The sequence below is a fragment of the Caretta caretta genome, chromosome 5 (genome assembly GCF_965140235.1).
Source record: "Caretta caretta isolate rCarCar2 chromosome 5, rCarCar1.hap1, whole genome shotgun sequence".
NCBI classification, from domain to species: domain Eukaryota; kingdom Metazoa; phylum Chordata; order Testudines; family Cheloniidae; genus Caretta; species Caretta caretta.
Window position 1 is genome coordinate 122,121,677 of NC_134210.1, and position 14,740 is coordinate 122,136,416.

At 39.7% G+C, this 14,740-nt stretch overlaps 1 protein-coding gene across 2 annotated transcripts in view; it reads right to left on the reverse strand.

Annotated features, from left to right (window-relative positions):
• Positions 1 to 14,740, reverse strand: part of PTBP3 (polypyrimidine tract binding protein 3) — a 120,762-nt gene that overhangs the window by 7,312 nt on the left and 98,710 nt on the right. For both annotated transcript variants that reach the window (XM_048849677.2, XM_048849678.2), the window contains 5 exons: positions 10,665 to 10,742; positions 9,136 to 9,275; positions 2,971 to 3,004; positions 1,875 to 1,967; positions 737 to 953 (listed from right to left, as the gene is read on the reverse strand). In XM_048849677.2, the coding sequence (XP_048705634.1) occupies positions 737 to 953; positions 1,875 to 1,967; positions 2,971 to 3,004; positions 9,136 to 9,275; positions 10,665 to 10,742 (562 nt within the window). The remainder of the gene's footprint in view (positions 1 to 736; positions 954 to 1,874; positions 1,968 to 2,970; positions 3,005 to 9,135; positions 9,276 to 10,664; positions 10,743 to 14,740) is intronic.

Below are 14,740 nucleotides of genomic sequence, written 5' to 3' on the forward strand. Positions count from 1 at the left end.
TCTTGGACAATAAAATTAACTAGCTCAGTTTTTCTTTTTCTTGCTCACTTTCTGGTCTGATGTTCTAATACAACGCTACAATATTAGAGGTTGCTAATTCTCCAGAAAGATAATAAGGTAGTTTGGATTCCATCTCCTAATGTTAAATCTAAATTCTGTCAGATTCCCTTTAAAATGGTAGAGAGAGAGAACGAAACGAAACAGTGGCTTAAAAAAAATTATGTGTATTACACTATTCCTACATGCACAGTCATTATGCACAGAAATAATGTTCAGTGTATAATATGACTGTAGTATTCTATTTAGCAAAGTCTAGTAACAGGTGTTCGAGAACTTTGCCTTCAGCACAGATCTACAATGTTGGATACCATGTGCAAAAATTAACAGAGAAAACACACAGCTATTGCTGAGTGTATATAAGGACTCGATCTTCTTAAAACTGAATTTGTCCCTTTCAGGAGTAAGGGAACTAACTGTCGCAGGACTTGGTCACTGTTAAAGCTATATTTGGAAATGAATGCACTGAAAATTCTTTGGTTAAAAAGCAATACAGACAGTACAACCCATTCTTATGATTTTTGAACATGCGGCAAAGAATCACTAAATCTTAGCAAACAGAAAAAGGCAAAGGGAAAATATTCAGACCTGTGCCAAGCTACAGATGTTTAAAAAAAAATCTCATTTTTTAATAGACAAGTTTCTTTCCCAGTTGAGCTGTGCATGTTTGGATACTTACGGAATGTTGGAGAGATGCAGAGTAGCAGATGGAGGGAAGATATTTAGGAAGTTCTTAGATCCAGGCTTTTTAAAGCGATGTAAAGGGCTATTGCTATAGTCCTTAGTCAGACCTTGGTCCTCTTGTCCCTCACGAGGAAGCTGAACAGTCTGATGCTTTGAAAGAGTTGCACGGAGCACCTTTCCATAAAGTCTCTGCCCATTTAAGTGGCTCATGGCTAGAATATAAATGTTGATAGTAATATCTGAATAGGAAAACAGACTAAGAAAAAATCCCCACACTGTTTGAATGACTAAAACTTCAAGCTTATCCCATGGTGCCATTTACAGCTGGATATCAGCTTCTCAAGTTTAATAGCAACTACTATCATTAAATAAAGCAAAAAATTCTAAAGATAACCATAATGGATGCAATACAACCTCTGATCTTAATTTAATGATAATACAAAAATTCTTCTAATCCAATTTTTCAGTTATTTTTGATTGAACATTTGAATATTTAAAATAAAGAAAAAATACTTTCAAAATCTTTAACTTATTTTGGCACAATATTCCTAGTATCACACGGAAGTAGCTTTTCCTCCGAGTATTACAGCAGAGACTCACTTCTTATTACTTTAGAACAAACAGTTTAGTAACGTGTTAAATCGGGTATTTTGATATTCCTGTGCCAGTCATTGTGACAGTGCACGCACTAAAATTACTAATGTCTACAACTTAATATTGTCAACAGAAATTCAAATGTACTCATCCCATTATTAAGCTATACTGTAGATAACTCTGCATTCTTATCGCTTTGGCAAAATCCTGAGCAAACAAATGAGTTTTAAACTCATTTTTGTACTGATGGGAGGCTGGATTTTGCTAGGGGGTTTTACTACTGTTTTGGTTTGTTTAAGTTATGTCAGAAGTGCCTGAAGTAACAGAACATTTTATTAAAAAAAAAAGTTATGATCTGTAGCCATTTAGTATGTCTAAGCCAGTAACTGAACAGTAATTCTGAATAGCAAATTGTGGAGTGGCAGACACCTAGAGCTCTTCTGAAACTCCAAATCAGCTGTTAACAAAATTAACTGCTGTAATGGAAACTGCAGATATCAGTACAACAAACACGCAAATGAAAATCTGTTTATTAGTACCTAGTTGAGCCTGGGTTGCATCTGCCATCTGAACCAAAGCATTTTCTTTTTTGTTAAACATGATCTTTACTCGATGTACATCACCATAGACACCTGTGGAAATGCAAAGGAGGTGCTTTCAATGTATTAACTTGTCTGGAGCATCTGGTTATCTATAGTGCAAAACACTCAAGTATCAAGTTTATATCACTGAAGTTCATCAGCAAAAATGGAGAATAATCAATCAATTTAAAACAGTTGGGCAAGGATCTTTGTATGAAGAGCTTTCAAGGTTATGTCTCTGTCTGCATTTTTCTGAAGAAGCGAGGAATTGTGAATAAATGTGGCATCTCTTTCAGTGCTAATGTAACACCGACAGACCCCGGATCGTCCGCAGGCAGGATCGAACCTGGGACTTCTGGAGCTAAATGCATGAGCCTCTACTGAATGAGCTAAAAGACACATGACCCTTAGCTAAAGCTGTAGCAGGCTCATTAATCTCTAAGTGGTTTTGGTGCCACTAGAGGGGACAGAACTCCACAACCAGGAGATGTGTAGGTTACACTACCATCATAGACAGTTATTTTTAACGGCTAAATTTAATACAAAAGACAGGATCTTATCATTCAAAATACCAACAAAACATGAACAAAGAATCTGTGCATGTATGAAGCCCTCACTTTATTTCCTCTGGCATTGTCTCCCCACCCAGCTCTGGTGACACAAAGGACGCGGAGGCAAACATGAAAGGGAGCACATACTCAATCTACTAAGGCATCATATCTAGGTTGGTCCTCCCAGGCCAATCCACCATTTTGTATTTTTTCTGCTTTGAAATTTTTTTCCCCCTCTTGTTCTCCTGTGACTACTGATCCAAGTTATTGTCATATTAAACCCAGCATGTTCTCTTGGGATTTCCTTGGGATTGAAAACATGCAAGCCTGCCTTGTATGTAAGTGATTTGACAGGATGGGGTAACTATGTTTTTCTGGATAAGGGATAAAAATGAAATTTTAATTAAATCAGTTTATCAGATGAACAATAATGCTGATCCTGTGATTTCTCACAGTACATTTCAAATAACGTTCTGTAATAGTAGAGGCAATAAAAACCTTACCAAATAGGATAAAGAGCCCATGAGGTGTGATAGCCTGTATAAATGACAAGACAAAACAAATTTTAACACCATTTGAATATATAAAAGGAATCCATGCCAGAAGTAATTATAGCCAACTATTTTGGTTACTAAGTACTACTGCAAACTGGTAAAAACATTATGCTTAGGTTTTTTTTTTTTAAGACCAATTCTTTTCATATTTTCCCCAATAATTTCATCCGCTTGCACCAATGGATGCAGCATAATGCCTGTTTTAACACGCAAAATGTTTTCAAATGGCAGTTATAAAATTTGCAATAGTTCAGAACCCTATATGCGCCATTCTTCATCTTTTGCAATAGTAAGAACTTGCCTACTATAGAACAGTGGTTCTCAAACTGTATGTCATGACCACAAAGTGGTTAATGGGGTTGCTAGGGCTGGTGTTAGACTTGCTAAGGCCCGGGGCCAAAGCCCAAGCCCCACCGCCTGGGACCAAAGCTCAAGGGCTTCAGCCCTGCATGGCAGGATTCATGCTTCGGCTTCAGCCCTGGGAAGCAGGGCTCAGATTATAGGCCCTTTCCCTGGGCGGAAGACCTTGGGGTTCAGCTTTGGCCCCCTGGCTCGGGGCATCCAGCTTGGGCGGGTTCAGGCTTCGGTCCCCCCTTTCTGGGGTCTTGTAGTAATTTTTGTTGCCAGAAGGGGGTCACGGTGCAGTGAAGTTTGAGAATCCCTGCTATAGAGTATGCAATTACTTTAAACTCAGTGTAAGTAGCTGCTAAATGAAAATCTGCATGAACCAATTCTTGTTTTCAAACAAGTTCTCATTCACTAAAGCACTCAAGCTTATGCTTTAATGTAAAGCACATGCTTCAGTGTTTTATGAACAGGGGTGGTTTGTTGAATCAGAATCTAGAGGAACATAAAAACAAGGAGTCCGGTAGCACCTTAAAAACTAACAGATTTATTTGGGCAGTAGGTTTTTTACCCACGAAAGCTTATGCCCAAATAAATCTGTTAGTCTTTAAGGTGCCACCGGACTCCTCATTGTTTTTGTGGATACAGACTAACACGGCTACCCCTTGATAGAGGAACATAAAGCATAAGGGACATAATTATGGGCATTATTTCCTACAGACCAGAAAAATAATAACTGTAAAATTACAAATGGCCATTTGGGGTTCAGATTTGCTTTCTCTCAATCATTCCCCATCTCAGCCTAATGCTATCCTCAAAAAAGTGATGCCTGTTCTAGTGAGGTATTTATATGAAGAGTATACAAAGTCCATGCAAGACCAAATATCCAGTAAGTTACGTGCCCACTATTAGACTTATAAAATGATTAGTGTTAATTTATAAATGGTGCCTGATCATAAAAATAAGGCTCATGTACAACATTGGGGGTAACTGTTTTTTCTTCAAGTGCTTGCTCATATCGATTCCAATGAGGTGACTCTCAAGCAGGAACTCGAAGGCGGGGTCAGAGCTCTTGGATTCATTGATTGAAGCACTGTTCTGCCGAAGGCTGCATCATCTCTAGTCTGCTGAGGAAATGCTGAGGTAAGGGTGTGGATTGAGGACCATGTCGCAGCCCTGCAAATTTCCTGGGTTGGAACCTGGGCCAGGAATGCCGCTGAAGATGCCTGTGCCCTCATGAAGGGCGCAGTCAGCATGGGGGCAGGTACTTTCGCCAGATCATAGCACACCCGGATTCATGATGTAATCTATGATGAAATCCTTTGAGAAGAACTGGAAGCCCTTCCATTCTGTCTGCTACTGCGATGAATAGTTGAGTGGATTTTCGAAGCAGCTTCATCCATTTGATACAGAAGGCTAATGCCTGGCAAACATCCAAAGAGTAGAGCTTTTGTGCCAGGCTGTTTGCATGCGACTTGGGATAAAAAACTGGGAGAAAAATATCCTGATTAACATGAAACTGGGAGATGACCTTCGGGAGGAAGGCTGGGTGCAACCGAAGCTGAACCTTGTCCTTACGGCTCAGACATTAGGGCCTTCAACTTAGATACCCTCTTGGCAGATTATTATTGCCACTAGGAATGCTACCTTACATGAGAGAGAGGGCAAAGAGCATGTTGTGAGTGGTTCAAGCGGGGGGCATTAATTTGGAAAGAACCAGGTTAAGGTGCCAGGCTGGTATCGGCTGCCGTGCTTGAGGTTATAGCCTGTCAAGTCCTTTAAGAAAGCATCCAACTATTGGGTTGGTGAAGACCGATTGGCCCGCCACGCCTGGGTGAAAGCCAGAAATGGCAACCAAGTGAACATGTATTGACGACATAGAAAGGCCCTGCTGCTTCAGGTGCAGAAGGTAGTCCAAAATAAAAAGGTACTGTCGAGTGCATAGGAGGGATAAAGGCGGAAAACTCTGCCCTCGAGTCTTCTGGCAGAAGCTCCGTGAATTTTGACATAGCCCCACAGAAACTGAAGCTATATCTGCTAAAGATCACCTGGTGGTTGGAAATCCGAAGCTGAAGCCCCCTGGTAGAATACACTTTCCTCCTGAAAACATCCAGCTTCTTCGCATCTCGGGCTTTAGGTGATGGACCTTGATGCCCTTGACGTTCCTGTTCATTTGCCGCCGCCATCACTAAGGAGTCTGGTGGGGGGTGTGAATAAAAGTGTTCCAAAGCTTTAGAGGGGAAACAAAATACTTCCCCTCTGTCCTTTTCACCATTGGGGGCAGGGAGGCAGCATTTTCATGGTATCTGGTATGATTTTAATGAGCGCTGGGGCAACTCGGAGCAACAGTCAATGGTGACAGGCTAGGCAATGCCAGGCTTATGTGGCCTAACGTGGATCTCACTGCACCTGAGTCCTTCTGCCCTGGTCTCGGTGTGGGTGAGTGCCCCATCTGGCTTCTTGAGGGACACCCAGGGACTGGGAACAGTGCCGCCTGCTGCTCTGTGCGGAGTCCCTGTGCTGGGAGCTCTGCTGGTGCCAAGCGTCTCTATCAGAGTCCTTTTTTTGGTGCCAAAGTTTCCCGCATCAACGCCAGAGCACCGTGCACCAATGCTGAGGCGCTAGGTGTTGGTTTAGCCGAACCCGGCTCCGAGTGAGGACGGAGGACGGCCTCCCTCAGAAGGCTCGTCAACCGTTGCCACCTCTCTTTTTGAGTCCTGGGACAGAATCACCTACTGATCTTGCGACGATCCTTCTGGTGCAATTCCCCCAAACACTTCAAGCAGGAAGTATGAGGGTTGATCCTGGGCATAGGCTTATTACAAGCTGTGCAGTGTTTAAACTCCGGGGACTGAGGCATGCCCCAGTATTGGAGGGGAGGGAGGGGAAAAATAGGGGGTACCCCTAGAACAATTCCCTACAATAATTCTAACTATATAATGACTAAACTAAGTACAACTACTAACTACTGATCTAACTGAACAAGCATTCTGGCTAACCGGCACAGGAGGTAAGAAGGAACTGAAGAGGCAGCAGGTCAGCACGGTCCTATATACGGCGCCATGGAGGCACGACTCCAGGGTGCGCCTAAGCTGAACCAACGGGTAGGGGAAAAACCTTCCGGGTACTGTGTACATAGCATGCACACACCGAACTGGAACTGACATGAGCAAGCACCTGAACAATGGTTCCTCTAATTTTTAAAAGAATAAACCTCTTTTTAAACCAGAAAACACATTTAATATTCCAAATATGTCAGTTTTAGAAACAATGAACAGTAATAACAGACCGCCTTAGGAAATGAAGTCCTTTTCCTTAAAAATATCTGGAAGCCAGCTCCAAGTTCAGCTACACCAGCTTGCCATTTGTGAGTAAAAAATAAATACACATTTAGTGGGAGAGGGCAAGGTGAGCATCCTAAATTCAGGCATCATGCAGGTGTTGCTTCTGTTGCTGGAGCTCCTGCTGCAGGGTCAACAGCATAGCTAGGGGCTACATGCAGGAAGGGGATGAAGTTGTATCGTATGCATGCAGCTAGGAGAAGAATTTGTCCCAAACATAGTAACTATTGAAGCACAAATGGTACCCTTATAACAAAGTCACCAACAGGGGTACTCTCCACATAGCACATGTCCAGTGTTCTGAGTTTTAGATTACCTTTTCAAAAGGTTTGGAATTATCTGGTTAGCTTACACTGTAGAATGCATTCAAAGTTCTTTGCATTGCCTTTTTAGAATTGCAATGAATAGTAAACAAAACAGCAGTGCTACGAATAGCTTTGATCGATGTTTCACAGGTTTAGCAGTATATTGTCACTTAGGAATGAGAGTCGTCATCATCTTTCATTGTCAACAGCAGGAGGCACTCCCAGCTTTGTACTACAGTAATCAGGATACAACCCAACATTTGTTTTAAAATGTTATGTCTTAGGTTATCTTTCTATCTCCTTTCTTTCCTGTTCCCAATCAGTGGAGTTGTGTACAATGGATGTAGTAACTTCTGTGGTTTCCACATGCAAGGAGAATTAGTGTAGGACTAAACCATGCAGAAAGTTTAAATGTGTGAGAAAAGAAAGCTCATTTTCATAACCTTGCCCCTTCCCTACCCAAAGAACTCTGCAAGCTCCTCTGTGGAAATCCTGGTAGGGGGAATTTTGTTTGGCCGTGTTTAAACAGACTGATTTTTTCCAAGAATAAGATTATCCACTTTGAAGCCAGTATTTGTAGCCAGCCCGGCCTTGGCCAGCCCACAAAGGCTTGTGTATAAATTTATTCTCGATACACTACAGCACAAAATAAAAAAAACACACCTCAGTTTGAATTTTTAACTACTGCAACATTGCTCAAAGTCTGTTTCCCCCAATGCTTTGCACTAAGACAAAGTAACTAGCTGGATATTATGACGAGAATATATACTGGTTTTTCTTTGCTTTGTCACATTTGCAGCAGTGTGTCATTTTAGGTACTTAAAAGGCATGTGTACAATCAGAATTTTGCCAATAAAGATTTTTAAATATTGGTAATGTGAAGAAGAGTGCTTCTATTTCAGTGACATCTATCAGAGAATTCTGGAGATACAAGTTAGGTGAACCTGAAAGAACTGTATGAAATAGCAAGCAGCTATGTTACATTTCTATGATACAGTTAGTCTATGAACAGACAAATGTACTGTATATAAAAACTAAGACTCAACGAAGAAACTTGTAAATAAGATCTGACTCATCTTTTTAATACATATTTTACACTTTTTATATTATGCTAAGTTTCCAAAGAATTGGGGATAAGTTAATGAGAAACTCTGCCTATGCCACCTTCAGATAAAACAAATACTGAAATACTATAGCTATATAATATTTTGGTCAGATAATTTTACTGCAAATTTATAAAACTAAACAATAATCATAAGGTAGGTATATTTAAAAATACACAACAAATCTACATGTTCCCATTTATCAATTGGTTTCAAAAAAGTGGTTTCTGGAAATGTCAGTATGTCAAAGGACACTCACAAGCCTGTATGTTACTTTTGGACTCTAAACCACCTATGATTTTTTTCCAGGAAAAATGGCAAAGCTTGAAAAGAACCCATAAGAGTTTAGAAGGGCACTCATCGTGCACTCACCCTTCTATCTCATCCTTAACTACCTGCTCCCACCCATCTCTTCTTTGTGGAGAATACTCTGCCATCTGTAAGGGTGAGAGTGGCACAAGGAGGATCCTCATTCCCTAAAGGGACCACACCTGTTTTACAAAAAGAAAAGGAGTACTTGTGGCAACTTAGAGACTATCAAATTTATTCGAGCATAAGCTTTTGTGAACTACAGTCCACAGTTATTCAACAGCTGCCTGCCTTTTAAAATGTTTTGCTTTGTGTTTCAGTGTATTTGATCACGTATAGATGTGTATTCTCCTCACTTTAAAGGTCTACTAACTGCAAGAGCCGCAGACTCTCAATAGACTGCTTCTTCCAATTAGTATGTCCATTGTTATACCCCCATGTTATATTTGTTTCTAAAAAGGATGTCCATGTTCTTCTGAGATTCTATGAAGCTAGCGTATGGTACTAGCCTTTGCCAATATTTCAAATTCCTTAAAGCAAGTGATGTGGCTGCGGTGCCATTTCTGACATGAACAAAGTAAAAAAATATTTGTTATCCTCCTTTGTCTGATTTCCAATTTAGATTTTAGGACAAATATTTTAACAAATATTCTATGCCAATATCAAACTACCAACCACTTGCATTGTTTGATTCCACCTATTCAAGCTTACATCAGGATTGAGGTTGCTGACAAGCAAAACAGAATTTCCTGGAACACCAGCAACTCCAGGGATAGCCATCCGTCCAGTCACTGCAGAGGTGGTGATTGCAAGAGGACCAAGTGCTCCAGGAAGAGATGGGACTGAAAGACCTGAAAAATGATACTCAATTTATGGAGCAAAGGAAGTGGGAAAACTATTTCAGAAGACTAAAAAAAATTTCAAATTATGTGACAATTGATTTATTTAAAAATAAATTCAACACCCAATAATAAAAGGTTCCCAAAGCATATTTTAGTTGGTTCTCCCAAAAGATTATCTACGATATAGACCAGTGGTTTCCACCTCTTTTCCTGTGACAAAAACTCCAAGCCCAACAAAAATCCATCCACATGTTCTTGGCTCAGTCCCTTCTGTCATACAATTATGTCTGGCAAAAACAGACACAGAGATATCTGGGTTGGAGGTGAGGGGGACATCCATGGGCAGGTGGGTTATTTTGGGAGTTGAATGAGTGCTACTGGAGCTTGCTTTTTAATTGTAGGTTTTGGGGTCTTGCACTTCTCATGATGGTCACTCCAAAATACAAACTCACTACCTCAAAATAAAACAACAGTGACATTGCAAGGAGATCTTGAGTAATAAAGTAGTAAGGGTGGGAGGGATAGCTCAGTGGTTTGAGCATAGGCCTGCTAAACCCGGGGTTGTGAGTTCAATCCTTGAGGGGGGCCATTTAGGGATCTGGGGCAAAAACTAGGGATTGGGCCTGCTTTGAGCAGGGGGTTGGACTAGATGACCTCCTGAGATCCCTTCCAACCCTGATATTCTATGATAAGCACATATATAAAAAAGCCATAGTAATCCATCATTTTTAGAATTACAGATTTCTAGTTTTATCACTTTCAAGTAGCCCTTTTTACTGTGTGTAATTTCTTAGTAGAATCAGAAGCCAGAGCACAAATGACAGAGTGTAGATCATGACTAAGGTTAAGATTTTGTCACGGATATTTTTAGAAAGTCACATGACCTGTCCCTGACTTTTACTAAAATCATCCCACAAAATGGGGAGCCCAGCTTCAGGGTCCCCACACTGCCTGCAGAAGTTGGGCAGCTCTGGGCCCCCCCACCGCCTGTGAGGGCTCGGAGCTCCAGGGTCCCCTGTGGCTGGGAGCTGTAGCCTCGGGCAGCTCCAGGTACCCTGGTGCCTGCGTCCGCTGGGGGGTGGGGGGGGAGACCCCACAGCTCCCGGCCGACAAGGCTGAATTCACAGAGGTTGTGGAAGTCACAGAATCTGTAACTTCCGCGGCCTCCGTGAAAAAAATCATAGCCTTAATCATAACAACCAACAGTACATGTAATTCCTACAGTTTATTTAAATAGTAATACTTTGGGTAGTATGCTATGCAAATAGAGGTAGACTGACTGCTTTTTATGAATACTTATAGATCTTGATATTGCTACATTATCACTCTGTTTAACTGGATGGATTTCAACAATTTAAGGCAGTCTTCAAATTTACCAAACCAAAAATAAAGACTTACCTGCCGCTTGATGAAAACCAATGGCTGGGGCAAATCCAGCAGCCCCAGCATATGGTGAAGAGATTATTCCTGGGGTGCCTAGAATTCAGACACATCTAATTAAAATCTATTCCAACATATTTAGCAAATAGAAAGATTGTCAGTATAGAGACATTTCCTATCACTGAAATTTCAGAATAACACTCTTCCAAAAGTTTTACTGTATTTTGTGTTCTCTGTGGAATATTAGTGGTGGCCCTTCCAATCACTATAATTTTCAACAAGTTTTCTAAATACTATCAAAAGCAAAAGGATATTGACGTAGACCAGTCCAACAGTGATCACAAAGAGAAATGTAATGAGCTACCTTATTTTAACATTAGGGATATTTATGCAAAAAGGATGAACTCCTTCACTTCTAGCCTTTCTTCAGTAGGGATTATAGCTAGCGATCAAGATTTAACAGACGCCTCCAGCATCCAAGATATTGAGGATGTTTATAACACAACATCTGTAGAGAATGGTGCTGGAAAATGAGTTGATTCACTTTCTCTTTCCTTTATTTCTGTTTTCAGATATTTGGTTAATGCAGATTTATAAACTCCAGTGAATTTAAGAGCACTTAATTCTCAGGGTACTTAACTGTCAGCCATATTTGGACATTCTTTGCTCTCATGTTGTCACACAAGCTTTATTGTTTAGATGAGGCTTAAAAATATACCTCATATGGCAATTTAGTTTTCACATGACTAGTTCTATGCATTTTAGGTGTGTGGGGTGGAAAAAGCTGAAAAATGGTATAAATTAAATGCAAGTCTAATGTTTGTTCCTGCAGCTGTCTGATTTATACAGAATTTTTTTTGTAATATATTGCTATTTAGGTAACTGCAGATTGCTAATATGTGGGAAATATAGCAAAATTAAGTGAAGTTTCTACATGCAAGTATACTTGTAAAAAAAAAAAAGCCATTAAAATACATGTAAAACTACATTCACTAAGTAGACATGGAGATTAGGAACCTAATACGCTTCCTGAGTCAGGATGGGAAATTCATTGGGGGAGGGATAGCTCAGTGGTTTGAGCATTGGCCTGCTAAACCCAGGGTTGTGAGTTCAATCCTTGAGGGGGCCATTTGGGATCTGGGGCAAAAATTGGGGATTGGTCCTGCTTTGAGCAGGGGGTTGAACTAGATGTCCTCTTGATGTCCCTTCCAACCATGGTATTCTAGGATTATAGAACTCAGGTTCAACAAACAAAGTTGATGTTTGAAAAAAATTATTTACAAGGTTAGAAGATACAATCAGAATTTTCACTGCTTTGTCTGCAATAAAAATCTGAAGATGTGAACACTAAATATCAAAAGAGATAAAATGCTAGCATAGTGAAACAAAGTAAATAGTGAATAGATTCTACCCTCCCACACCAACCCCCATTCAATACACTTACATTTGGGTTAAATCTCTAGTTGGAGTTTCTTTAGTTACCTTTAAAAATTAGAATTTATTTTAAATATTTTTTTCTGCATCAGCTTTGATGTCTCCTCCTAAATTAGGTTGGGACAAAGGCTACTCTGCTGGCAAGATATGGCAGCAAAAAGCAGACTGGCAGAGCATTGTCCAGCTAAGTTCAGACACTGTACCAGGTCAAAAGTTTCTCCTCTGTGTTTAAGAATTCAACTGAAGGGGAGGGGGCATAAGGTTAAGAAGAGAAGTCTGAGCCACGCTAACTTGAGTGCTTTTGCAGAGAGTGAGGCTGTGGACAGGGGATTTTGAATCCTATGTGATACCAGGTATCAACAAGATTTGCCAGGAGCTGGCTCCTTCCTCTGACTGTGTTAAAATGCTTTCCTATTCTCCATAAGCACATGTGACAGATGTCCCCATCAATGCCCTCACATATTCTGATAAATTGAAGGTTACAGCCAATATGAGGATGTTAATATGTACAGCCTCAGACAGCTATTTGAGAAAGGAGAAATAAGAAATGTGGTAATTGTTCACTTATTTGTGAAGGTTGTAAACACTTAGGAAGGAAAGGAATGTATGTTAACAAAAGGGGATATAACTATAAATAACCAAATAAAATTAAAAGGTTAAGATTTAAGATGAACACGTGAAAATGCCTGGCAGCAAAGTACAGTATTAAACCATAGAATGCTGTCCCCAAGGAAAGCAATCAATGCCCAGTCATGAAACATACAAGATTAGAAAACCTCACAAAACAAATGTGAAGGCAAATAGATGGACTAGATATTTTATTGGATCTTTTTAATTTCTCATGTCTAATGACATGTCTACGTGAACCTTTAGTTTATGGCAAGCTGCAGTGTAAATCTACCCTGCACTAGCTTACTGCAGACTAAGTGTTCTTGTGGACTCCGTTAATGTCCTCTTTGAAACAGGACTAGATCAAAACACATTAACAAACTGTTTAAATGCATCAGCAGGGCTCACAAGGTCAGTTAGTCTACAGCAGGCTAGTGTGGGGTAGAGTCACACCCCACCTTGCCACAAACAAAATGTTCGCATAGACAGCCCTTAAGATTCTGATTAAACACTTATGGGAACAATCTGGATATGTTCAAAAGTAGGCTTCAAGGACAGGATCTCAAACATTGCCCTCACATATGACCACTTGAAGTCACATTTTGGGAAGACTTCAGGGAACAAAGAATTAAGAAATAAAATCAAGATGACAGAGTACAGTCACCTGCTCTGCTATTCAACTGAATTCATTTCACACACTTCCCAAATTTTTAGTTTTCAATATGCCACCCATCTTTTACTTACAAAATGTAACTGTATTCTAGAAGTTTTCAGGGGGAAACATTAATTGAACAAACTGATACAGCCTGAAACAATATACAACAAAATGAGTTTAGAAGAACTATCTAGCAAATGCGCTTATTCTACGATCACAAACAGGCTTTCCCAAGTGCTCAAATCCCCACCTGCAAAGATGAAGGCCACAAACTGGGAATCAGGAAACATGTGGAGCCCTAACTACAACAAAGATTGCTTTCTTAACGGCTTTCATTTTAAGTGAGTTTTAAAATCACTCAATTACCCTGAGCAGCACATAGGTTGGTGTTGTGTACATACACACACAACCACTCCTCCCTTTCAAAATGAAATGTTAAGCAAACAAAAGAATCTGTTTACACACACAACTACATTTTAGTCCCCCACGTCTGAGAAATGCATTCTACACATAGGGCCCTTCGTTTTCAGTTTTTATTTTATTTCATTTACCCCAGGAATTTATCAGTGTTTATTACTACAACAACAACACAAAACAAAACACCTGGTGAAAATTGGTTAATATTAATATTTTTCTGGGTAAATATTAGGGTTTATTTTGGTGGACAGAAGAAAAAAGTATTCAGTAGAGTAATGCTTTGATGAATGGAATTCAATGTGGTATGATACAGAACTAAAACAGAACTCAAAACAAATGCTACCTCTGAGTTTAACAATATATCTCTAATCCCCAAATAAAACTTTTCATTTGAACCAACAGCTTACTGTTGTAGACTTAGAACTATTAGCCTATAAATATTTACATTTAATAATTGGGCCACACCATTTGCAGTGCATACACTCAACTTCATCCTTTTCTCCTGTTTGTTTTTTTAAAACGTTGAAATATCTCCTTGTGTTGTGAAATGTATTCTGATACAGATTTTTGTATTCTTTCCATTTTAGCGTGTCAGATCTTTAAATTATCTGTTAACAGCTTGAAATATGTATGTGATGGACGTGAGATTCATCAGTACATTCTGAAGTGCATGCACTTCAGAACTTCTGCGCGTGCCTGTTTATTGTGTGTATCTTCTATACAAATACACAGCCTCACTTCAACAGGCAGCTTTGCATATACACACAGACTAGTGTATTATAGTAATACATATATCTCATGCAACATACTGTATTTCCTTAATAAAACAAGTTATTTTTATATATTTGCATGATACAAAAGTAGGGTGAAAATTTGGGAAAAAATGAATACTTTTTGTAAAACCCACGATTTTTTCAGTAAAACTCAGTTTAAACTGAAAACGAAGGGGGTCATCTACACATAATGTAAATAAGTAACA